The sequence below is a fragment of the Halichondria panicea genome, chromosome 10, assembly GCF_963675165.1.
Source record: "Halichondria panicea chromosome 10, odHalPani1.1, whole genome shotgun sequence".
Lineage (NCBI taxonomy): Eukaryota > Metazoa > Porifera > Demospongiae > Suberitida > Halichondriidae > Halichondria > Halichondria panicea.
In genome coordinates this window covers 133308-157535 of record NC_087386.1, presented here as the reverse complement: position 1 = coordinate 157535, position 24228 = coordinate 133308, and the positions used below count along the sequence as shown (strand labels likewise).

At 45.1% G+C, this 24228-nt stretch overlaps 7 protein-coding genes and 2 long non-coding RNA genes across 9 annotated transcripts; 4 read left to right on the top strand and 5 right to left on the bottom strand.

Annotated features, from left to right (window-relative positions):
* Window positions 1-10: 10 nt before the first annotated feature.
* LOC135342407 (valine--tRNA ligase-like) lies at window positions 11-5898 on the bottom strand. Its single transcript, XM_064539137.1, has 21 exons — window positions 5737-5898; window positions 5540-5648; window positions 5398-5485; window positions 5245-5345; window positions 4954-5081; window positions 4525-4689; window positions 4392-4473; window positions 4221-4340; window positions 3746-4159; window positions 3477-3662; window positions 3084-3251; window positions 3002-3027; window positions 2776-2855; window positions 2345-2646; window positions 2223-2291; window positions 1962-2171; window positions 1602-1822; window positions 1368-1503; window positions 1203-1317; window positions 315-598; window positions 11-208 (listed from the first exon to the last, which is right to left on the bottom strand). The coding sequence occupies exons 1-21, from the start codon at window positions 5823-5825 to the stop codon at window positions 98-100; spliced, it is 3204 nt and encodes a 1067-aa protein (XP_064395207.1). The 5' UTR covers window positions 5826-5898; the 3' UTR covers window positions 11-97.
* A 70-nt stretch (window positions 5899-5968) lies between these two features.
* Window positions 5969-8204, bottom strand: LOC135342409 (uncharacterized). Its single transcript, XM_064539139.1, has 4 exons — window positions 7831-8204; window positions 7298-7766; window positions 7119-7182; window positions 5969-7069 (listed from the first exon to the last, which is right to left on the bottom strand). Exons 1-4 carry the CDS (start codon window positions 8048-8050, stop codon window positions 6023-6025), a joined length of 1800 nt encoding a protein of 599 aa, XP_064395209.1. The 5' UTR covers window positions 8051-8204; the 3' UTR covers window positions 5969-6022.
* An 86-nt stretch (window positions 8205-8290) lies between these two features.
* Window positions 8291-11197, top strand: LOC135342413 (uncharacterized). Its single transcript, XR_010396876.1, has 3 exons — window positions 8291-8484; window positions 8617-8727; window positions 10218-11197. It is a non-coding gene; the product is annotated as an uncharacterized LOC135342413 (long non-coding RNA).
* Window positions 11198-12679: 1482 nt separating this feature from the next.
* On the bottom strand, window positions 12680-14876 carry LOC135342414 (uncharacterized). The gene is made up of 4 exons (XR_010396877.1): window positions 14697-14876; window positions 14396-14520; window positions 13852-13967; window positions 12680-12920 (listed from the first exon to the last, which is right to left on the bottom strand). It is a non-coding gene; the product is annotated as an uncharacterized LOC135342414 (long non-coding RNA).
* A 24-nt stretch (window positions 14877-14900) lies between these two features.
* Window positions 14901-16959, top strand: LOC135342410 (mitoguardin 2-like). Its single transcript, XM_064539141.1, has 8 exons — window positions 14901-15028; window positions 15072-15252; window positions 15311-15435; window positions 15510-15839; window positions 16139-16273; window positions 16390-16443; window positions 16502-16618; window positions 16677-16959. Exons 1-8 carry the CDS (start codon window positions 14966-14968, stop codon window positions 16818-16820), a joined length of 1149 nt encoding a protein of 382 aa, XP_064395211.1. The 5' UTR covers window positions 14901-14965; the 3' UTR covers window positions 16821-16959.
* Window positions 16858-18260, bottom strand: LOC135342411 (palmitoyltransferase ZDHHC12-like). The gene is made up of 4 exons (XM_064539142.1): window positions 18119-18260; window positions 17932-18068; window positions 17585-17796; window positions 16858-17249 (listed from the first exon to the last, which is right to left on the bottom strand). The coding sequence occupies exons 1-4, from the start codon at window positions 18207-18209 to the stop codon at window positions 16952-16954; spliced, it is 738 nt and encodes a 245-aa protein (XP_064395212.1). The 5' UTR covers window positions 18210-18260; the 3' UTR covers window positions 16858-16951.
* A 74-nt stretch (window positions 18261-18334) lies between these two features.
* Window positions 18335-19163, top strand: LOC135342570 (peptidyl-prolyl cis-trans isomerase NIMA-interacting 1-like). The gene is made up of 5 exons (XM_064539315.1): window positions 18335-18496; window positions 18586-18694; window positions 18741-18863; window positions 18922-18940; window positions 18988-19163. Exons 1-5 carry the CDS (start codon window positions 18374-18376, stop codon window positions 19064-19066), a joined length of 453 nt encoding a protein of 150 aa, XP_064395385.1. The 5' UTR covers window positions 18335-18373; the 3' UTR covers window positions 19067-19163.
* On the top strand, window positions 19161-21922 carry LOC135342567 (leucine-zipper-like transcriptional regulator 1). The gene is made up of 2 exons (XM_064539311.1): window positions 19161-19569; window positions 19850-21922. Exons 1-2 carry the CDS (start codon window positions 19224-19226, stop codon window positions 21835-21837), a joined length of 2334 nt encoding a protein of 777 aa, XP_064395381.1. The 5' UTR covers window positions 19161-19223; the 3' UTR covers window positions 21838-21922.
* LOC135342569 (prostaglandin E synthase 2-like) lies at window positions 21875-24213 on the bottom strand. The gene is made up of 6 exons (XM_064539314.1): window positions 24052-24213; window positions 23704-23989; window positions 22999-23198; window positions 22637-22952; window positions 22362-22476; window positions 21875-22043 (listed from the first exon to the last, which is right to left on the bottom strand). Exons 1-6 carry the CDS (start codon window positions 24177-24179, stop codon window positions 22012-22014), a joined length of 1077 nt encoding a protein of 358 aa, XP_064395384.1. The 5' UTR covers window positions 24180-24213; the 3' UTR covers window positions 21875-22011.
* Between the last annotated feature and the right edge of the window lie 15 nt (window positions 24214-24228).

Sequence of the window (24228 nt, the reverse complement as noted above, 5' to 3'; positions counted from 1 at the left end):
AATAACTAACTAATGATCAAAAATATGAGCCCATGCAACTCATGCACAGGTACTACTGTACTGTAATACATCATCTGTTCCAATTCTACTAGACTCTTTAGTTCTGTTCAATATTTCCCAACTGTGTCAATGCACTCTCCAGAAGTGACTTCTCTTGTTCCAAGGAGGCCATCCTGTCTTTGTTCGCATCCTTAACCTCAATAGGTACCTAGGTTCAACAGAGGTATATATCAGCCTAGCATGGAGAGGTAATTCTGAGAGCTATTGAATGCACATTACACACATATACAGTACACACATATATACTGACTGACCTTCTCCTGATAGTTGGCAATGCTCATGGCTTTCATGAGTTTCTCCAATTGACTGTCCAGTTTCCCAATCTTCCCCTCGATCTTTGCTACCTCCTTCCCCACGTCCACCATTCCCTTGAGGAGGAGGTGGGCCTCACAGCTACTACCCACTGTTGCCATGGTGCAGCCGTTAGGAGCAGGGTCAAAGGTCAAGTGGACCATACCCACATGACTCAGCGTTTGAATAAAATCAACAAATTCTCCCAATGTTTCCTTTGTCTCTGCGTTCTTGCACACAAGATACACTGCAGAGGAACGTTAGTGTTGTACCCATCAGTACATGTACGCACACCATTGGAAAGGTAACTCTGAGAGCTTAGTGGATTGTAGTGCACTTGCAACAGAGAATTGCCAAACAGCAAAACTACAATTTAGATTGTTAGATATGAATAATATTATCATTAACCAGGGCCAAAACTGAAAGGGGAAATTATATTTAGCATAGTTATTTCGGCCACAAGTCTAGCACAGATCTGAGAAGAAAAAGGACAGAACCAAAAAGGGAAAGTTGGGTCATCGCCCAGTTTCCGTGAAACTTCGTTTCACAGAAACCGGCGACGCCCCAACTTGATTATGTACTTTACAGGAGTATGATGTATTCAAAAGTTAGGGAAATTACTTATTGATTTGTAAAGAAATGAAGAAAAGTCCCCCAAGAGGGAATTGAACCCACGCCTTATCTATCATATGATCTACGAAGCCACCACCCTAACTACTAAGCCACAAACTGCAATCCACTAACTGCAATCCACTGTATATACAATTAGCTTGAAATTGACCAATCTGAACACAATAATTATAGAAACAAGGAGGTTTAGTAATATACCTGGATGCATGGAGTGTGCTCACCTTCTGGCCTAGCCTTGGGTGGTAGGTAGTCTTGTTTGAGTGACCTTATGACCCTAACCACCTCTTGCATGAGCCCAACACGAGCATCTAGACTCTCCTCTCGGCCAGTGGGAGCCTGTAAAGGGGGCGTGTCATCACCATGGCGACTAATAGAGCAGGACTCACTTGTTCAGGGTATTCTGCTACAGTTACAGAGGGTGTGGTGTCTCCGGGTCGTCGTGGCAACCTCTGCCAGAGCTCCTCTGAGAGGAATGGCATGATTGGACTAATGAGTCTCAAAGCTGTTTCCAGACACGTGTATCTGAGGGGGCGTGGTCAAGGGGGGCACATGGGGAGGGGGAGTGTGTGTGTGTGTGTGTGTGTGTGTGTGTGTGTGTGTGTGTGTGGTGGGTGGGATACAGAGTAGCTCTGGCTGCAGCCTTGGGTCCCTCTTGACTGCCATACACGACAGGCTTGATAACCTCCAAGTACACATCACACAACTCATACAGCCAGAAGTTGAACAGGGCAGTGGTGGATTGTGGGAAGTTGTAGTCCTTGAAGCCAGTGTTGCACTCTTGTACAGCCATAGCCAGTCTGCTCAGAATCCACTTGTCCATAGGAGACTCATCTCCACTGAGCTGGAGGGTTTTATTTAGTGTAGTTGAATATTTTGGCCACTTCTGATAATTTAAAATGAATACAAAACCTAATCTACCTAATCTGGGGCAAATTGGATTGTCACCAGTACGAGAAAATAGAGTACAGACTGACATATACCTGAGAGGATGGTTTTGGTTGGTAGTCTGATCCCAGTGCATTCTCAATGGAGAACTTGACAGCATTCCAGAGCTTGTTACAGAAGTGCCTGTATCCCACGACTCTGTTGACATCCAGGTTGATGTCCCTCCCCTGAGCAGTGTAGGCACACAGGGCAAACCTCATGGCATCAGTACCACACTCCGGTATGCCATCAGGGTAGTCTGCTTTCTAGAGGGAGAGACAGACAGAGATGCTATACTCTGTGTCACAGTGAACTACCTGTCCTTGTTTGGCGCGGTCAATCTCCTTGGGATCAAGATTGCTCTCAGCTAGCCGTTGGTGCAGGCCCTACAAGCTGGATAAACTTGGGGAAGAAAAACACAGTCATATTAATATAGTACCTCCAATGATATTCCTTGCACGACATCTAGAGGGTCGATGACATTACCGAGACTCTTGCTCATCTTGCGACCATGAGCATCCCTCACCATGGCATGGAGGTACACCTCAGAAAAGGGCAGCTCTCCCATCAGCTTCTGACCAAAGAACACCATTCTAGCCACCCAGAAGAACAAGATATCATGTCCTGTCTCGAGGAGCTGGTTGGGATAAAATGTCTTGAGGTCTGGAGTTTGATCAGGCCATCCAAATATGGAGAATGGGAATAGACCAGATGAATACCAGGTATCCAGCACATCCTCATCTGTGTGTGTGTGTGTGTGTGTGTGTGTGTGTGTGTGTGTGTGGGCATGTGTGAGACCAGCAATTACAGAAGACACAAGGGGGAGTACAGTGATGTGTGTGTGTGTGGGCGTGTGTGGCTGGATGGTACCTTGCTGAAGGATAATCTTGTCCTTGTGTACATTGAACTTGATAGCAGCTTTGCTCAGAGCCTCCTCTTCAGTGCGACCACTGTACAGAGGGGTCAGTGGGGTCAATGGCTAGTTATGGTATCTTTCAAACGATTCTAAATTTCGTTGGGGCCATTATTTGGCCTCTTTCAGAAAATGATAAAATCTGAGTGTGTGTGTGTGTGGGGGGGGGGGAGACTGCCTTACCTTATCCAGTGAGAGCCTTCATTAGGCTGCAGGAGGTGGGGAGAATCATAACACACATACACAGGGAGAGCTAAGTACTCACATCTCCAGTGGGCAGAGAGGGGTCAGTAAAGGTGACAAAGTACGCTGGGATACGATGACCCCACCAGAGCTGTCGTGATATGCACCAATCACGAGAGTTCTCCAGCCATGAGTACCATGTCCGATCATGCATCTTTGGAATGAGCTTCAGTTCACCACTGCGCACAGCCTGTAGTGAATAAGACACCAGGTATACCACTTCCTGAAAGCTTAGAGAGAAGCCTATTTTCATGCATGTGGTCTTTTCCCGAAAATAGGAAATTATGGCCTATTCCAAATTTGGGATTTGAGTATACCATTTAAACTTCTAAGCTTTCAGAAAATCTTAAAAATTAATCGTTGAATTTGGACCATAACTGCACATGTAGCCACTCTAGCCTAGGACAGTGCTTACCTGTACAGCGCTGGCTGCCATCTCGTCACAGTTGACATACCACTGAGGCTTAATGAGTGGCTCCACAATGTCCTTGCTCCTACTGCACACAGGGACCACCATAGCATGTTCTTGTGTACCTCTGTACAAGCCCTTCTCCTTCACAGCTTCTAGGATGGCAGTACGTCCCAGGAATCTCTTCATGCCCTGGACGACAATGATGGACAGTTAGTGAAACACACGCTTACACAAAGAACATTCCTGCTATATACAGTGATAGTTGTGCTCACCTTGAACTGCTCACAGACGTCAGTGATGTTGCCATCATCATCGATCATCTGCACGAAGGGTAGACTGTGCCTCTTGCCACACTCGTAATCATTGTGATCATGTGCTGGGGTGATCTTAACTGCTCCAGTACCAAACCCAATCTCCACCATCTCATCAGCCACAACCACCAACTCTCGATCACAGAATGGATGCGCTAGCTTCCGACCAACCAGATGCTTGTAACGATCGTCATGGGGATGTACAGCAACGGCAGTGTCTCCAAGCATGGTCTCAATACGAGTGGTTGCCACGACAATCTCAGCATCCAATCCGATGACAGGATAAGCAAATGAGACGAGGACACCAAATTCAATCTTCTGATCATATCCAGGAACAGCTAATAATGTACGCCCACTCAGTTCCATCTTGTCCACCTGTGTGGGCGGGGGTCCACTAAACACACACCACACACAGACGGGGCTATTAGTTAGTTACCTCAATATCAGAGATGGCTGACTTGAGGCGGGTGGACCAGTTGACCAGACGGTTGCTTCGGTATATGATCCCCTCATCGTGAAGCATCACAAAGCTTTCTTTAACAGCTCGTGACAATTTCTGTATTAGTCAGTAATGAGAGTGAGTGGGCGGGTATGTGGGTGTGGTTACCTCGTCCATAGTGAAGACAGCTCTGTCCCAGTCTAGAGAACAACCTGACTTCCTCAACTGATGGTAGATGCGATCTCCCTTCCTGCATACGTCAGGCCTCACACACAGCACACACCCACACACACCCACTCACTCATGCTTCCACTTCCAGACTTCGTCAACGAACCCTTCCCTCCCCACATCATGACGGGACAATCCCTTCTCTCTCTTGAGCTTCTTCTCCACCACTACTTGAGTGGCTATACCAGCATGATCAGTACCTGGGTTCCAGAGTGTAGTCAACCCACGCATACGCTGCCTGTAAGAAGAGGTGGTATGTTAGGTCAGCAACACCACAATTCAGACATTCATATCATTATCAGGGTCGAGGAAATTATTTAGTGTAGCTATTTTGGCCACTTTTGATTCTACAAAATATAATTCTAGCACAATCTGAAATAACTATAATCTACCCGTCTATAATAGTAAGGTATACCTCATACCAGGTGCAGGACTTTAGGCTAAGACATTATTATCTAATTGTGGTTTTGCTGTTGGCAATTCTCTGTTGCAAATACTGTACCATCTGACAATGGAGTCTTGTATAGCACAGGTGAGGGCATGACCAAGATGGAGGCTGCCAGTGACATTGGGAGGAGGTAGACAGATCATGAACGTTCCCTTAGGGTTTACCTCATTAGCACTCGAGCGCTGTGAGTGTGTGTGTGTGTGTGTGTGTGTGTGTGGGCCCACTCTAAACATGCATACGCTCCTAGACTCTAAACATATACAGTGATGCAACAACACCTCCTCCGCCATGCAATCCTGACTTGCTATTGCATCACCACTCACTCACTCACACACACACACTTACACCATATTCTGGTTTGAAGAATCCTTGTTTCTCCCACCATTGATACCACGCAGCCTCTACATACACCGGACTGTAGCCAGCAGGCATACACCGTGAGACATCTGTACCAGGGGGCACATCTAATCGGGTGATATATACAAGGAGGGGTCAAACCTTTCTTGTCCCCAAGTGCTGTGGGGATGTCATACGTCACCACTTGCTTGCCGACAGCTTTCTTTTTGCCCTTTGTAGCCTCCCCCTCCTGTATATGTACAAGCAATAATATTAAACAAGGCTATCAGGAACGCCCACTCACTGTCTTGGTGGCTGCCGCTAGCTTGGCTTGTTTCTCAGCATACTTGGCAGCTTTCTCTCTCTTGAGTCGCTCCTTCTCCAGTTGTTTGGGAGTCTTGGGCTTGTCACAACTACAATTACAAGTACAGAGTACAGAGGATGGTGGGTCCGGGTGGGTTAGTGTGTCTAGCTAATGTATATGTACAGACTAGCACTTACTTGTCCGCCATTCTGCTTCCCCTAGTGTTGATTGATCTTGTTAGTCTCCACAAAGAAAGCCTTACAATTCTCAGGCCAGTGATGAGCATACCACATTGAGAAGCTATGAAGCCTAACCACGTGGAGTACGAGTATGCTGCATGATAGCCCCTCCCACTTATATCAGCTATGTGCGGCTAATACTCGAGGATCAATAAGTTTTAGCTTGCTTGACCTCGAGGAAAAGCCTACACTTATGAACAAAAATTCATGGGGCAAATATAAAACGATAACACGAAAAATGAATTCATGACACAACTTCGTGTTTATGAATGTTCAAAACTCTGTCAAATTTTCGTTTGAGTCTTGAGAGATGTCGTGTTATCTTGACTGGGGAGGACCCTGCTGTTAACTTGTCACCTGTCATTTGTAGGAAGTGTTTAGTTCGATTCTTGAGCATCTTTCCTGAGAGTGACTTGGATTGCTGACTCAGCAGCTGTACTGAGGAGAAGCCATCATTCTTTGTTTCGTTCTTACTAACCTCCTCTCTGTTTAAACTCTCAACTCTCAGCTCGTTCCAATAGGAACTTCCATCAAGTGTGTCTAGTTTTACCACTTCCTTTGCTCGTGTGGGTGGGCGTGTGTGAAGGCGTGAGGGTGGGCGTGTGTGAGGGCGTGATGGTGTGGAAGAGTGTTGTGAATAAATGGACTTCAATTGGTCCAGTTTTTGTTTGTGTCGTGTGGATTGAGATTGTTTCAGTTTAACAGAGCTCTGTTGTAGTTTATGTTCTTGCGTGAGTGGCAGACAAGCTTCTTGCCTAGTGCTAGGTCTAGTGCTCATTCTCTTATTATCCCGTCTTCTATTACTCTCTTGTTTAGTCGATGGTCTACTTTGTCGACTGTCTAGCCTTCTAGTACCGTCCAATCCTCTCTCTCTCGTGGCAGGTCTTGAGGAGTAGTTGAGGTATCTACTCAGCTGCCTATTGGATGGAGGGGTGGTCCATTGTCTAGAGCTCAGACCAAGTGATTGGGCCGTGGATGAAATAAGTCTTTCTTTGTGTGCTTTGTCGATTGTATGAACCTTGGGTTTGTCTTGGAGTTGTTTTTCTAATGGTTTGTCTTGATGGTGGACAGGGGTTTGTTGGTTAGGTGTACTTTCTGTGACATCTGTTGTGACCTCTGTTGTGAGATCAGAAGCAGAGCTTAGGGACGCGGTGGGTTTACTGTCCTCATCTCCTCGAGAATTAACTCGAAGGTACTTGTTTATTGATATGGTGGATGATGTTGTCTTGTGAGATATACTGACCACTTCTGAGATCTTGGGTAGTTCTAGTGGGCGATGAGTGGGTGGAGTCTGTGGGGGTAAAGGTCAACATGTCGTTATACTCAATCATGGCTTATACCTTTGTGTTGTCCACCATCCAGGCTGTTCCAGGAGTGCAAAGATCGTCTTCCCCCTCATCAGATCTATATAGACAACCTTCAACATCATATATGATTATTATAGAACAGTCACGTATAGGCTTTGATATGAGGTCAAAGGTCGTCTTATATATCTCACATTATTATATAGAATACTCACGTAGGCTTTGGTATGAGGTCAATAGCAAGGTCTGCTTTATTGCGTGGCTTCTTGACAATGGATGGTGGTGTATGCCTGAGTAGCTGAGGTTCTTGAATGGACTCCACTCCTAATCTACTAGCCAGCTCCCTCAAGAAACCATCACCACGATATAGTGACTTGACCTCAAGCTTGAGTAGTGATTGTTGGCCTTGATTCACTAGCTCTGTCCTTGTGGGTGTGATCTCTTGTGATGAACAGGTCAGAGTGGTGTAGCAATGTGTCCTATAGTGCTCCATGTGTTCACAAGGATCCATCAAGTGTTGGTACTCACACACACCGGCATCTCTTTGTCGTCGAGAACTTCTGGTTTCCAGTCGACTAAGCATTGTGTTTCGTACTCCTGGCATAGCTCTTCTAGTAATAGACAATGGAGCCAACTCTTTGTCTTGCCATCTACTGAAGTCTGAACAGCTCAAACCTTGATCTCCTATGATCAGATAACACTGAACACATGTACTGCCTACGGTACAGTCAGTCAGGGGATAGCTTACCATTGGTGAGTGGAGCAGTGTAGTCTAAGAGGGAACATCTCCCCCCTCTCTCAATGGTGGAATAGCCACTGTCCACCGGAGCTACTCGTATCTTCCTCTCTCTTTTCTTAAGAGGTGGTTTGTTGGAAGACTGCTTGTATGAGCCCCGCCCCTTTTCTTGTTCCTTGCTATCTAGAGCTCTGCTCTTGTCGGGCTGCCACACTTTCTGCTTGTCAGTCATCCTCACTTTTCATTGGGAGCCTAGCAACACATCTCCTTTAGATCAGCTCTTGGACTGTGCATTGCCATGCAAAGACTAGACACACATAAATTTAATAATTATGTGTAATTATTAATTTTGATTAGCATCACTTATAAGATAAAATCCGTGGTGATCAACAACCTTTGACCTCAACCAGGGGACCTGCGCATGCGTGTAAGGAACTACACGTGCATATCTAGGACAGATTTCACAATCTTGTACTGTACCCCACAATACTCACAAACACCTTGTAGCTAGTACTCTTGCGGTCCTCTATCGGGTGGGAACTGTCGGTCTCCATGGCATTTCCTTGGAGACACTGACGTCAATGGCCTGGAATATTCCCAGATCCAGTTCCAGTAGCTCAGTTCCTTTGAAGTTTGAAGGAGAAGCAAAGTGTCTTGCTGGAAGAGGTGAGTTTCTTTGCTTGTAGCTCGCATGTTTGCAGGAATGTTAGGCTAGGAAGCCTTGTGGAGCATTGTAGCATTGTTTGCTGTCTATTTGGCCATGTTTTACTGATTGCTATTGACTTGATTTTTTTACAGAACTATCGCAACCTTTCCAGCGGATCAGCGTGAACATTTTCCAGTCATGGAAGGACAGAGATAGAGCTAGAAATGGATCATCGGAAACAGTGCAGGCTGCATGAGTCTATTGTAAGTTAAAACTGTACCTCTGCATGTTCATCTTAATACCTGTAGCTAGCTTGTTGTATGTGTTGCAGCTATAGATTAGATTCTTTACTCTGGCCTTGATCGTATCGGTGTTGTTTGCTTTTTGTTGAGCGTGGATGTTTTCTGGTTGGTGATTATTTTGCTCCTGGTGTTAAGTGTGGCCCCTTCTTGACTGTGAGGTGTGTAGGTCATGCAGCTTAATAGATACATACTTGCCAGCAAGCGCACGTTGAATGCATGTATGCATGGCTAAACTCGTGTTTGTGTTGCGCTTATAATTTGTTTTTCATGTACGCGTGGCTAAGAGTCTATTACCTGCATGGCCTTGAACCCTTGGTGGTGGGGGGGGGGGGGGGGGGGTGGGTGTCCGTAGCACTGGAGTAATCAATCAGTATGTGTGTGGAAGGTTCTTCAACAGTCGGGTCGCAGGACAGTATCTTGTTGTTCTTGTAACCGTTGTCGAACCAGCCTTCGGGGTGCAACGATGGATTACTCATGGCACTCCAGTCTATTGAGGGAGCACTCTGCTGTTAGTACCTGCCTAAAGGGAAAGCAGCACAGGATCCTGCCATAATTGGGAGTGTTGAGATCTCGTTATCAGTTCCAATAGTTAGTTAGCTAGGCTCATTAGAAAATAGCTAGCTATAGACAACTGCTGCTTCTTGGCTTATGCTAATCTGAGCTTTTTTAGGATCATAACTCTGTGCCTACTGCACATGGAATTGGTAAGTTCAGGCTTTAACTAAACTATAGGTGTGCCAAGGGAACTGTAGCCTTTGACTGGATTAGTGAAGAGTAGTCTTGAGCACTTGTGCAAGCCTTGCGTGCCAGGCTTGTTGCAACTGGAGTCGACAAGGGCTTCAAGAGCAAGGAGGTGTTGTCTCTGTGAGTCTACTGTTGTTGAACCATCCCACACATTCTGGTTGATTACTTCTGTGCTCAGTTAATGGTACTCACAGTCACAGGGTCCCTTTAGTTTATTATGCCCTTATTGTATTAGTCCCTTGGGCAAGGAAACTACTGGTGGTGGTCCTCTTGTGGTTGGTCGGTTTGATTGGTTGTTGTGGTGGGTTTATTATGGGAAGTTCTGTCTCTTCTCTGCACGCTTTCAGTTGGTTTGACATGATGCTTGTTTGTCTGGTATTGTGTTGATAATAATTATCTGGTGGTCTTGCTGTAGAATTGACGTCTTCTCTGCACAACAACACTGCATGGTTGAAATTGGATTGTGGGAGTATTGGTAATAATTATATTGTGATGATGTTGTCAGCTGTGGTGGTGATTGGCTGGTATTGTATTGTGTGGAGATGTGTTGAGTGGATGGTTTTGTTTGAACTGCTGCGCTCAATGTAACCATGCATTTGCTTGTTCTCTTGCAGCCACAATGCACACACACACACACACATCTCTTCCTACTAGCTACTGTACTATTGTTCCATTCTCTCACTGCTTTTGTCTCCTCTCTCCCCCAGGTACAGACAAGTCATGCTGCTCTGGGACCCAGGGAGGATTACCAATGACTGCATGTTCTGTTTGCAGGTATTACAAGCCCCGCCCCCTACATCTCTCCTTAGGGGGCGGGGCTCGGATCTCATCGCCCACTACTATCATTGTATGTTTATTACAAGTCTCCTATGAGGTGGTGTATGTATGGAGGGAGACATGAAGATGAGTATGGCTGGCTACATGTACAGTGTCTTCCATGCATTCTATGGTGTGTAGGTCGATGTCTGCTGCACACACAAAAAAGTAGCTACAAGTATAGCCATGCATCCTAACTGCATCTATACACAACAGATGAGCACCTAGCTATATATTATGTTGTGTGGCACGTCTTTCATGCTCTCTGTACGTAGGTTCATTAATTGCTGTGAGCCACTGTAACAGCATACACACAGATGAGTAGCTAGCTATGTTGTGTGGCAAGTCTCTCATGCTCTCTGTAGGTTGATTGTGAGGAGCCACTGTAACAGCATACACACAGATAAGTAGCTAGCTTATTGTGGCAAGTCTCTCATACTCTCTCTGTAGGTTGATTGTGTGTGGAGGAGCCACTGTAACAGCATACACACAGATGAGTAGCTAGCTATGTTGTGTGGCAAGTCTTTCATGCTTTCCTGTGTAGGTTGATGTGTGTGGAGGAGCCACTGGAGCTGACACAGATAAGTAGCTATAGTTGTGTGTGTATAGCATGTCTTATGATCCCTATGTAGAGATGCCAGACCGGAAGTAGTGTGTGGGTGTATTTTCGTACGGTAAAAAACGGGACCAGAAAGTGAACAAGAAGGGCTTTCCACAAGCCCTGGAAGAGTCTAGCAAACAACAGCTGTTCCCAGGGGTAAAAAATAGCGTAGAATTTGATTTTTATAACAGTTTTTTTATGATTTTAGCATTTGATGCTTGTTTTGTGTGTGATTTTTTCTCAAAGGTGATCATCATTTTGGCAACCAAACATGAAAATGAACAAAAACACAAGTGAGCATGTCTTTCATCTCTAACTCTCCAGATTATGCAAAAAGTTGCTACAATAAGCTTTTATTTCTTGCGGAATCATATATTGCATGGATAGATGGGTGGAGCTGAGAATAGAAATGCAGTAAAATCAAGCCAAGTGTACCAATAGCTGTATTTATTTCTTAGAAGTTCTTAGAAGTTACTGAAAGTAATTATTGAAGCAATCTGAAAGCCTCTGTTGAAAAGAAACAAGAAAGATTGGAGAGAATTCCAGGGACAACAATGTAATCTACCAAAACTATTAAATTGCAAGAACTGATTCAATTTGCACACAAAAAAGACAAGAGTAATCTACTGTATTAATTAGAAGCTGTCAACAGAGTTGTATCATAGATTTATAGTTGTATGGCCTTAAATCTACATCACACTAAAAACGAATTATTTAGACCAAATGAAATTGACAGAAAAATTGCTTATAAAGATCAAGAAACAGATACAAGCGTAAGGTGGACATTGATGAGAGTTCTGAAACATGATACAATATACTGTACGAAAGAAAAGATAGCATGGTTACTTTAAATCCAAAAGAACTCTCTGAAGCAGGAGACATCATACTATTATAGGGACATCATAAAGATATACATTACAGAAACATTATAAACTTCATAATAGATATCAAATGGTTACAATGTCAACTCCTGAGTCCTGAGTGTCCATTTCATACTTTTTTAAAAGAGAATAGACCAAGCGGTTCAGCAGATATGCTAACTTTAAGATCATTTCCGGTATTAACAACAAATTTCATAAGTCCCGCCCAAGTACATTAAAATGCGGTAAATTTTTGTACAAATTTTTCCCTGACTAGTGTTCTTCAAAACTCTGTATCTCTGCATTCACTTGACCAAATCCAGTGCAGTAAAGTTTTTCTGGTTTGCCTAGAGTGTTCAAAAGAGATAGTAATACATAGGAGTTAGAAATAGCAAAAATGAAAATCAGTCTGACATCGCTACCCTATGTAGGTTGTTGCTTGGGATGGAAAGCAGTATAATTATAGCAAGTATTTTGATGGTTGCTGCAAACAATTAATTGTTCCTTAGCAGAAACAAAAAAAATTTATGTTTCCTATGTTCAAAATAAAATTAATTGGCAAGATATAAAAAAAATTCTGTAAGATAAAAACCCGTACCGTCACACGGGTACCGAATAAAAAACTACCACATAAAACACTGCTTTTTGGGTGAGTATCCAGCCTTGTGAAAGCTAGAGGGATAGCCTCGACTCCAGCCCCTTAGCGGCCTGGAATCGAGGCTATTAGAGGGAAGGACAAGGAAAGCTTCCTCACCAGCTGATTCATTTTGTGTGTGAGCCTGTCTGGTAAAGGGTCTACACGAGGGCAATTTTAGATGTTTCGTTAACGATCTTTACCATTTCTTGTATATATATCTCGAGGTAAAGCCCTAGCAACACATTGGAGGGCGGCTAATTCATGAGACTGCATATATTTTTACGAAGCAGTTTGTCAACTTATACTTGCAAAAAAATTGCAACTGATTCATACTAAAATAGTTCAATTATAACTATTGTTCCTATTGTCCGTCCTCCCCAATGGAGGCCTCTGACATGAGTGGGCGGGCAAATGGGCGTCGGCTTGAGTCATTTAATGATCCATCCTTCCTCAAGTGCATTGCAGCTAGCTTGCTGCGTCGTGACTTATCATAGTCCTATAGTGTGTGTGTGAGGGGGTGGGCGGGCACACACACACACACAGTGTATGAGGGTGCGGGTCATCACATCACCCAGTGTATGAGGGGGTGGGTCATCACACACACACACAGTATATGAGGGTGCGGGTCATCACATCACACAGTGTATGAGGGGGCGGGCACACACATCGACACTTATATATATTTATTTACTGATTCAGTCCGTATCCTAGGTGATGTCCAGTAATTATATTATATAATTACTTCCCCCAGGCACTATTCTTATAATCTACTTCCTCAGCAGATTTGAATTGATATGATGCATCTTGACAAAATTTGGTACATTGCACGCAATAAAATTCAAAAATGTTGTGTAAGCTTGGCAGTATTGAACTGAACTAGCTGAAGCCTGTAGCTATAGTCAAATTCTTGCTCTGTGCTTTCTCAGTAGTCAAGGCTGTGGCTCAGAAGTAGAGAATTACAAGTAGACTGTGGTGTTGTTGACAATAACAGACTAGTTCAGAGCTACAGTACAGGTAGCTAGCTAGCTAGCTAGCTACATGTACAAACCTTGCAGCATTTAGTGGTGGGCGGGTCTGGTCAAAGTTTATGCATGGCTTCCAGCTAGCTGAACCTAGCTAGCTCATGTAGCTCCACAGTAGTACTGCTAGTTCTATGCCTGTAACTGTTTTAACTGCATAATTCTGAGGCTGTGAGAGCAAGTTTGACTGTCTCCACTGATGTTCAAATGACTGTTTTGCTGTTTTTGCAGTAAATAAATCAGTTGTTGACTGGTTGCTTAGTAATTATGGTTTATAAACAACCTCAGCCTCGGGCTTCGCCCTCGGCATTGGTTGTTTATAAGCCATAATTACTAGTCAACCAGTCAATAACTATAACATAATTATATATATATATATATATATATAAGTGTCGGTAATGTCTCTACCTATTTCTTGAATCTCTTGAGAACACTGTTGACCATTTCCCGCAGTTCCTCGCGGATGTTTAATCATCCTCAGTCCAGAGCCAGAGCATCCAACAGTCCAACTGACCCTCACGAATCTAACAAGCGAGACAACAATTAGACCACTCACTACGTGTAGATAATTCCTTAAAAAGTTATTTCTCAAGGTAAAACTATTTTCAAATCGAGCTATTTCAGCTTGAGCTGCAATAATTGTGTATGTATGTACAGTCTTGATGTGAAAGAGTTACTAAATACAAACATACTATTTTGGAAACTGCAACACAACACAAGTTATGGCCTCTCAAACTTAGCTACGAAAACAGGCGGTAACCCACACAGGCAGAAAATGTATAATTCAAGCAACTTTCGGGAGGTCATAACTTCACTAAAAAGCAATCAATATCAAAACTAAGAGATGCATTCTGTAGCTCTAGACAAGGCCTATCACATGACATGCTCAGATCACAGTTCAGGTGGGGGAAAAAGTCACACTCTGCACGCGGCAGTACTCACTATTTCTTACTTTATCTGCAGTCCAAGACGTCCAATGGGTTGTCCGCAAACTCCACAGTGTCACCTTGTAACTCCTCCATCATCTGTTGTCATAGCAACTTGTCACTGACTCCGCCCCTCTCGTGCTCTCCATCACTGTACGCAATGAAGTAACGGGTCAACAAATGTGTAGCAATGGATGCATTTGTCACAGAGGCTGTATAGTTTGATCACTAGTAATGTATCTATTAGCAGATATTGAATGCCAGTCATCTAAAGCAGCCTATACACTATACTAGGTGGTCCACTTTTGATCATGACTAGCCACTCACTTGTACTCGCTGCGATGCTCTTTGCCTCGTGATCCATTGCTGCTGGCCTTTTGGGTGAGTATCCACCGGATATCTAGCCTTGTGGAAACTCCTAGAGGGAAGGACAAGTGAACGCTTTTCCTCACCAGCTGTCTCCATCGTGTGTGTGAGCGTATCTGGTAAAGGATCATCAAATGTACACATGAGGGCTCTACTATCTTGTACATGCTTTGTTAATGAAACGACCAATACCATAAAGCAGTTGATGTGCCACGCCCCCAGATGCTGAGATGAAAGAGATGTACTTTACCAAGCTAAAGGAGAATCTTGTCGAGTATCTATGGAGCCTGCGTGTAAGTAGCTGTTCTGAGTGACCTCTCTTCACTTCCCCTGTAGCTCAGCCGGCGTGGTAGGCTAGGCCTGGCGCTGTTGACTGGAGTATCACTATCTATACTGGCTGGACTTGTGTTGAGGCAGAGGAGACGGCGATATCGACCCATCCCCTCCACCAAGCGCTCTACACTGCATAGATCCAGTACCTTCAATCAGGCCAGCAACACAGCAGAGCAGCGCGTAGGTGAGCCACATACGTAACTCTGTCCATACCACCATACACCTCTCATGATATGACACAGACGTACTTCCTGCTATTGTTGTGATTGAAGAGAGCAGCCCAGTGTTGGAGAGATGGGAGGAGACAGATCATGACTCTGGAAGCAGCGATGATTCATTCCATTCCACAGTAGACGTTCTTGATCTGGTGGGTCTTCTAACCATAGATTATTGAAGAGATAATTCTCACTACCCCCCACATTGCTTACATACCCCCCACAGTCCCCTCATGCCCTCTACTTGACTGCCCTGGAGGTGGTTAGCAATGGTAGTGTGGTTGTGCGTACTGACAGGACGGAGCTGCTCCAGTGTAGCAGTCAGAATGATTTCCTGGCAAAGGTCTACTGTGTTCGATTGGGCTTTGACCATTTACTACAGTCTACAAATAATCGCACGTACTTTATTAGTATTGCACAGCATTTAATGTCAGACTTTCTATCGAGTGCTGGAGGGAACCCTACTTTGTTCTGTGAGCAGTTCAATGAGCTCATTGATTTTATGCTGGATGAGGAATCATGGAGAATAGCAGTGGAGGAGCTCTCTCAGAGAAAAGTGAGTAGTTCTATAGCTGTTTGGATAGCTATTTTCATAATTGGCTAATAGTTTTTATCGCTCAAATACAACTTTGATGGTACCATTTGAAAGGTATCTTTCTAAGCTTTCAGAAAATCAAAAAATTTTTGACGTTGGATCAACGGTACTCAAGTTATGGCAGCTGAAAGAGTTCCCAAACTATTGATTAAACGTACTATTCTGAACATCTTGCTACACCCGCTAACTTGGCCATAACTTGAGTAGTACCGTGGACCAAGTTAATTGGTAGATATGTTTGTCATGTGATATGGTGGTAGGTGAAGGCCATGAATGTGTATGACATTGGAGTGGACTTTATTCTCCTGGATTCATTTGATGACCTGGAGCGTCCACCGTCTGCTTTTGTATCTGTGCTACAGAATCGCTGGATTACCACTGGCATGAAGAAATCAGTAAGTTGACTACTGTTGACCCCCACACACACACTCCCCCCTCCCCCACACACACACCCCCCACACACACACCCCACACACACACACTCCCCCCCCCCCCCACACACACACTATAGGCCCTCTCTGCTGCATTGTGGTCTGTTCTCAAGGCCAAGAAAGGAATGCTCAAGGTGACTGTGCATGAGCACTGCTTCCTATGTCACCCTCTCCTCATTATAATATGTACAGCATAAGAATGGATTTATGACACATTTCTATGCTCTGAGTGAGACAGTGACTCCAGCCATGGCCTGGGGGTTCATGGGTACAGATGAATCTCTCAAGGAAACCTGTGCTCACTTCAAGGTACGCTGTATATACTGTTATATCCACTAGCTGACTGTGTGCCCCCTCCCTCTTGCAGGCTGTGGTCCTTCACTTTATTCGCTGTGTCTTCTCTCTTGAGTCAGTGCGCTACTCTAGTGTGGAGGTACTATCACAAGATATCCTGTCAAGAGCACAAGAAGCTGCTCAAGACATGAGAACTTTCTCACCACACACACAATGACTCAAGCTGCCATTCTGTATTATTATACTGTTTATAATACTTTTTTGCTGTCAATTTGTACTTTGTGATAATTTGTGGTATGAATAAATGAATGTGATAAAAAAGAAAGACACGTAGTGCTGATTTGTATTCTAGCAGACAGAGTTTTGATTGTTAGTTTTCTGATCATAAAGTTGTTCCCAATTGCTCCAAGCACACACGAAAGAGGTGAGATTGCGTGGGCATCCCTGGTCAAATGCATGGAGATAATGTGTTCCAGAAGCTTGTTCCCACGTGGTCTGTCCTGTAAGCATGAGATAAGTATGATAGAATGCTAACAGAGAGGTAGTGACTGCTCCTCCACACAAAAGTATCAATGATAACAGGAGAGGAAGGATGGACGTGGCCCACACCAGCAGAGGAGGGCTGTCAGAGAAGCTCAGACCACTCCTGCAAAGGATAAACACAATTACAGGCTTTCGCTACCAAAATGGTTGAATATTGGAAGGAAAGGCTATAGCTTTTGATTCTATGGATTTGGACTAATCACAGAATTTGTATCTAAGCACACCATTAGAAAGGTAATTCTGAGAGCTATTGACCTGAACACAAATTACAGATAGCTAGGGTTAGAAAAGTGATGGTACGGACCATGCAATGACTGCCCCCTAGCATGTGAGGGGGGCCATATCTCACCATGCAACGACTGCCCCCCAGCATGTGAGGGGAGGCATATCTCACCATGCAATGACTGCCCCCCAGCATGTGAGGGGGCCATATCTCACCATGCAATGACTGCCCCCCAGCATGTGAGGGGGGCCTCAAGGAGTAGGAACAATAGGAAGAGTCGATGATTTCTCTCACCCACACAGTTACCCAGCCATGGACAGTGGTGGTCAAACTTGCGCACACAATGACCACAAGAGTAGCAATGTTTGGAGCGAAGAGGCTTAAGATGATGGCACACTTTACAGTAGCCAGGGGATGATTGCAGGTCCTGTACAGTGTGGGAGGTAACATCATAGCGTACAGAGGTAACATCTTTTAATTTTGAAATCGGACGTTCCCAACACAAGCTGTACAATCAAACCTAGTTTACGCACCCACCCACCCACGCACAGTAGGGACTCACCACGGATGATTCTGGGCTCTGAGTTAGGTAGCCAGGATTGACCAGACTAGCCAGCAAGTAGATAAACAGTGAGAGAGTCACTAAAGTTGTACAAATGAAGAAATAAGCGCTCTTGTGTATCCACGCATCATGGAGGTCTATGTAAAGGAAATACAAGTACTATCAGTGTAGTCTAGCCAGGCATTACCTGAAGGGCTTTCCAGTAAGAGCAGAAATATTCCAATAGTAAGGAAGAAGTGGAAACATCTGACAGCATTATCAGCAGACAAGAGCTTCATTCTCTTTACCTTCTCGTTACCTTCTTGTGTTGTTTTAGTCAGCTGCCCCGCCCACTTTACTCATCTGTAAACCGCGGCGTGACCCCGAGCATATCGCAACACTTAAGTCACGCCCCCTGTTGGACTAAGTGTGCTTCTATTAGAATACTAACCTAAAAGAGAGCATGGCAGGACTGCCAGAAGGTTGGGAATTGCGAGAATCGCGCTCTTCTGGACGCTCCTTTTACTTCAATAAGTTTACCAAAGCCTCTATATGGGACAAGCCAGCGGCTGTGCCATCAGGACAGGTAGTTAGGCTATCATTATAGCAAGAGAGGCCTGTACATGTATACATGCACTGTGTGTGATGTGTGTGTGATGTGTGTGATGTGTGTAGGTGCAAGCGTCTCATCTTCTGGTCAAGCACAGTGGCTCAAGGCGCCCATCGTCGTGGAAACAGGACAAGATAACTCGTTCCAAGGACGAAGCCATAGAGATTATCAAAGGTGTGTGTACTTGACCTTGTCTGACCTTGTTCCATCCTGTTGCTAGGATACCGTGCTCGTATTGAGAATGGAGAGATTGGTTTTGCTGAGCTGGCAAGTGAAGAGAGTGATTGTGGCAGTGCCAGGAAAGGTGGCGACCTCGGACCTTTTGGTAGGGGACAAATGCAGAGTAAGTCCACACACTGTGTTCTAGTGTGTGTATTGATCCCATTCTCTTCTCTACACAGAACCTTTTGAGGAGGCAACGTAAGCTCCAGTCACTGTGTGTGTGTGTGTGTGTCATATGTGTGCAGGTATGGTCTGGGTGTGGGGGAGCTGAGTGGAGTCATCAGCACAGACTCTGGTATTCACATCATCATCAGAACAGCCTAATAAAGAACACTGTTTGGACACGTTGTTATTTGATCTATTGTGATTATGATTAGCTATTTTTAGAACTATTATCACATGAGTATTTAATAACATTGAACCGCAGTCATGTTTTCATGTTGTTGATCAGCTTTATAGCTACGAATGTAGAATTTAGTCAATGGCTATGTCAGTTAATGCCACTCCTTCCCCAGAGAAAGTAGCCAGTGGTGCCCTATCAATGGAGTCACTGCTCTCAACTGATGATGACACTGACACAGCCTCCAAGATCAGTGCTGATGTAGACACTGATATGACCCTCAACTTTACTCGTAGGATGTCATCCAATCTCTGGAAGAAACTGTCGTCTTGTGAAGAGTTTGTCGGTGCCAAACGCAGCAAGCACACGATTGTAGCATGGAACAACAGGATCTATGTGTTTGGGGGGGACAACGGGAGGAGAATGCTGAATGACTTCCTAGTGTCTCATATCCGGGACTCTTCGTGGGCTCGTGTGGTGTACACAGGTATGTGTGTGTGTGTGTGTGTGTGTGTGTGTGTGTGTGTGTGTGTGTAGTGGGTGTAGTAATACATGTACACACCATTGACTTGTATTGTTGTAGTTGGCATGTTCATACCCCCTCCCCCCCTTCCCCGCCCCCCACACATCAGTAGGTATTAGAGACACTGCATTGGGTAAATTAAACGCCCAAAGGGACGAGTTGATGGTGATAGCATTTGTATGTACATTAGGAATTGCTGGATTGTATGCTACTAGTAATACTATTGTACCCCCCCCCCCGCCAGGTACCCCCCCTGCTCCACGCTATCATCACTCTGCTGTTGTCTTCCAGGACAGCATGTTTGTGTTTGGAGGCTACACTGGAGACATCTACTCCAACTCTAACCTGCGTAACAAGAACGACCTCTTTGAGTACAAGTTCACCACAAGTCAATGGATTGATTGGAGTGACAGGATCAGTGGAGACTTGCCTCCAGCACGCTCAGCTCATGGTGCTGTTATCTATGACCACCATCTCTGGATCTATGCCGGCTATGATGGCCACACACGACTTAACGACATGTGGCGTATTGACCTGATCTCCCCCAGCCCAAAGTGGGAGGAGATCACTCAGACTGGAGACAGTCCCCCCACTTGCTGTAACTTTCCTGTGGCCGTCATCGATAATGATATGTTTGTATTCTCTGGACAGAGTGGAGCCAAGATCACCAACAACCTCTACCAGTTCAACTTCAACAATCGTGTGTGGGTTCGTATTCGTACAGAGCACTTGTTGCGTGGTTCCCCCTCCCCCCCTCAGAGGAGATATGGTCACACAATGGTGGCTTATAGGAGATGTCTCTATGTGTACGGTGGTGGGGCTGCAGATGGAATACTGGACAATGACGTTCACTGTTTTGATGTTGATTCTCGGGCATGGAGTGTAATGGCTCCCGTGGAGAGCAGCGACGTTCCTTGTAGGAGAGTGTTTCATTCTGCTGCAGTCTGGAATAATGGCATGTATGTGTTCGGTGGTACTGTGGAGTCAGCCACTAACAGAAGTGGTGATTTGTATCGATTTAGTCTCTCTACTTTCCCAAAGTGTACACTTGTCAATGATTTCGGTCGCCTGCTTAAGGAAGAACAGTTTTGTGATACTCATGTGTCAGTGGGTGGTTGTTTTGTGAAGGCACATGCTGTCGTATTAGCTGCACGATCTCCTTACCTTTGCCGCAAGCTCTTGGCTGTGTACCAAGCTACAAGCAACCCTGAGAGCAGCCCGTGTTTCTTACTCAATCATCCTCTGTCATTGGAGCTGCCTGAAGTGTCTGGAGAAGCGTTCAAATTGGCTGTCTACTCTCTCTACACTGACAGAATTCACCCGCATCTTGAGACCTGCTCAGCTAGAGGAGTGAGCTCAGCACAAATGCTCCTTATGGTTGATGTGTACAAGGTGGCCCTACTACTAGAAGCTGAACTGCTGGTCCAACTCAGTATGCAATACATCAAAGCTTCTATTAATGAGCAGAATGTTCTACTAGTACTCAAGAATGCAACTGAACTTGGCCTCAACAGTCTCAAGGATTATTGTCTCCAGTTTATTGTGCGAGAGTCTAACTACAAGGCAGTCATCATGAGCTCCACCTTTGAATCACTCGATAGGTCCCTAATGCTACAGATCATTCGACGGCAGCAATCTCACTCACGCCCCACCTCTCCTGACCCCCCAGGGAGCGGAGCCACACCCCCTTCCCTACAACATGACCTCCAGCAGCTATTAGCCTCGGACACTGGCAAGTCTTTCACTGACATCTTGTTGAAGGTGGGGCAAGATATAGTGCCCTCACACAAAGCTGTGTTGGCTGCACGGTCTTCATACTTTGAGGCTTTGTTCCGATCGTTTAATCCCGAGGATCATTGTGTGGAGATCACATTTGGTAAACACGTACCCTCTCTTCAAGCGTTCATGTCTCTATTGCGCTACATCTATCACGGACAAGTCGAGATGCCACCACAAGATTCATTGCACATATTCTCTGCTCCTAATTTCTTTGGCTTCTATAACAGTCAGCTCCACTGTCATTGCAAGGCAAGTCTGGAGCGCAACGTCTGCAAGGAGAATGTATTGCGAATGTTAGAGGCCTCTGACAGTATCGAGGTGCTTGTTATGAAGAGACACTGTCTGGACATGATTGCTAATAACTTTCCAGATGTTGTACGAGATCCTTACCTAAGAGAGCTACCAAGAGAATTGCTATTGGACATTTTGGACATTTTAGCCAGTGATATGTAATCAGTGTTATGATCTTGGTGTAGCAAAGAATGTCATGTCATGTGGTTTCAATCCAACCAATCAATTATTATTATTATTGCAAGAATCACATGCTTACAAAGATGAGTACAAACTAATGACATAATGAGCATAATTATTAAATTGTCCATGATTATTATATGAAGTGTTCAAAGTTCAATCCTCTTTATCTGTGTTTCCTCCAAGCCCTGCATGATAGAGGGAGGGACATGATAAGAGGGAGGGAGGTACACACACCACACACACACCACACATACCACACACTAGAGGGAGGGAGATACACACCACACACACCACACACACTAGAGGGAGGGAGGTACACACCACACACACCACACACTAGAGGGAGGGAGGTACACACCACACACACACCACACACTGGAGGGAGGGAGGTACACACCACACACACACCACACACTGGAGGGAGGGAGGCACACACCACACACACCACACACTAGAGAGGGAGGCACACACCACACACACCACACACTAGAGGGAGGTCTTACCTTTGTCTACACAGTGCTGAACATCTCTGTACCAGGTCTCGATCTTAGTGTGGGCCATGACATCAACAAATGTTGGGCCCATTCCCTCAGTAGAGCTCAATACACCGTACACGGCCTGCAGGGGTCAGTCAAATGAAGAGAGAGTACAACACAGGCCTGTAGGGGTCAGTCAAATAGAGGGAGAGTACAATACAGGCCTGCAGGGTCAGTCGAATAGAGGGAGAATACAATACAGGCCTGTAGGGGTCAGTCAAATGAGTACAAAAGAGGCCTACCAGGTCAGCCAGGTTGGGACTGTCCCCTCCCATGAATCTCCGATCTCCAACAGCTGCTAACCACTCACTGCAAGCATCGTACAGACTCTCACGAACATCTTCCTTGAGGTGATAACGCTTCTTGAGCTTCTTGGATATTAGGAACATGCTCACAGCTCCAATATACTTGGTAGCCACGCGCTCAAAGCGACTGAAGTTACCAACAGAAGAAATGTAATCAAACGATGTGATAGACTCAGAGAAGGTGCGGTAGATGTTGGAAGGTAGAATATGCACCAACTTATTGTCGACCCATTCTCTCCACTCCCTCTCCTCCCTGCATCACATGACACGGCATTATATCACATGATAATAAACCTCACCTCCTCTGTGCTAGTGAGAGGGAGTCAGACCCACCATCAGGGAACATTATGAAGTACTTATTGGCTCTGTCTTCCTGAGTCTTTCCTTTACTGTCAGTATATGGGACCAGGGGATAGAAGTCAAGTGCTTGAGAGATAGAGAGTCCATTGTTGACCATGGCACTTCGCACAGAGCTCACTATGAGGGTAGAGTCATTCACCTAAAGAGAGGAGGGCATGAGTGAGAGGAGGGCATGGGTGAGAGGAGGGCATGGGTGAGAGGGTATGGGTGAGAGGAGGGCATGGGTGAGAGGGCATGGGTGAGAGGAGGGCATGGGTGAGAGGGCATGGGTGAGAGGAGGGCATGGGTGAGAGGAGGGCATGGGTGAGAGGGCATGGGTGAGAGAGACATGAATACACCGTATTACTAGAATAGTTTGCAGGTGACAAACCTTTGCGAATGAGCCAAATCAGCAGATAAAATTGACCCTTTGCGATCTAACTATTGCGATTTGGCAAGAATCGTGTGTATTTAAATCAATTGATCAACCTTGCATGCAAAGTTTGATGCTCGCAAAATATTTTAGTAATAATTATTGTAATTACATATTAATTAAGGCAATATCTTCAATTGGGCATACTTCAAAACAAAAACATGTATTCTGTAGCAGAGAGGTCTACCACTTGACACGTGTCTGTGACTACCCACCGTTCCTATGTGCCTACCTGTACACCTCCCCCAGTCACAAAGGGAACTTTCTTGTATTCAGAGAACTTTGTCTCTTTACGAAAGAGAGGGTTGACTTCCACCACCGTGTAAGGCACCTGGTAGTAGTCAAGGAAGGCCCTCGTCTTGCAGCAATATGGACACGTAGCATACTGATACAGTGTCAAGGATGGGATCTCATTGGAGAGACAGTCTGCATGTGATGAGAAGGAGTAGCCCAATAGAGCAACTAGTCCAGCACTTGCCCCCCACATAGCACTTGCCCCCCACCGAGGTATCTGAACACTACATGGGGGGGGGGAACAACATAATCTAGCTATGGCTAGTACACTGAGTGAATGACTTGCCTGCTGAGTGTGCGGGTGGAGTAGGCCCTGACTGGACATCTTGAGATACCATTGGAGAGGTGACACTGACCAGCTTTAGTTCTCAACCGAGCTCTCAACACAAGACCGAGACTATTCATGTTGGCCATATGTGGTGTCTGGTAATGATCGTTAGGGAATTCCCCCTGACAACTGTTA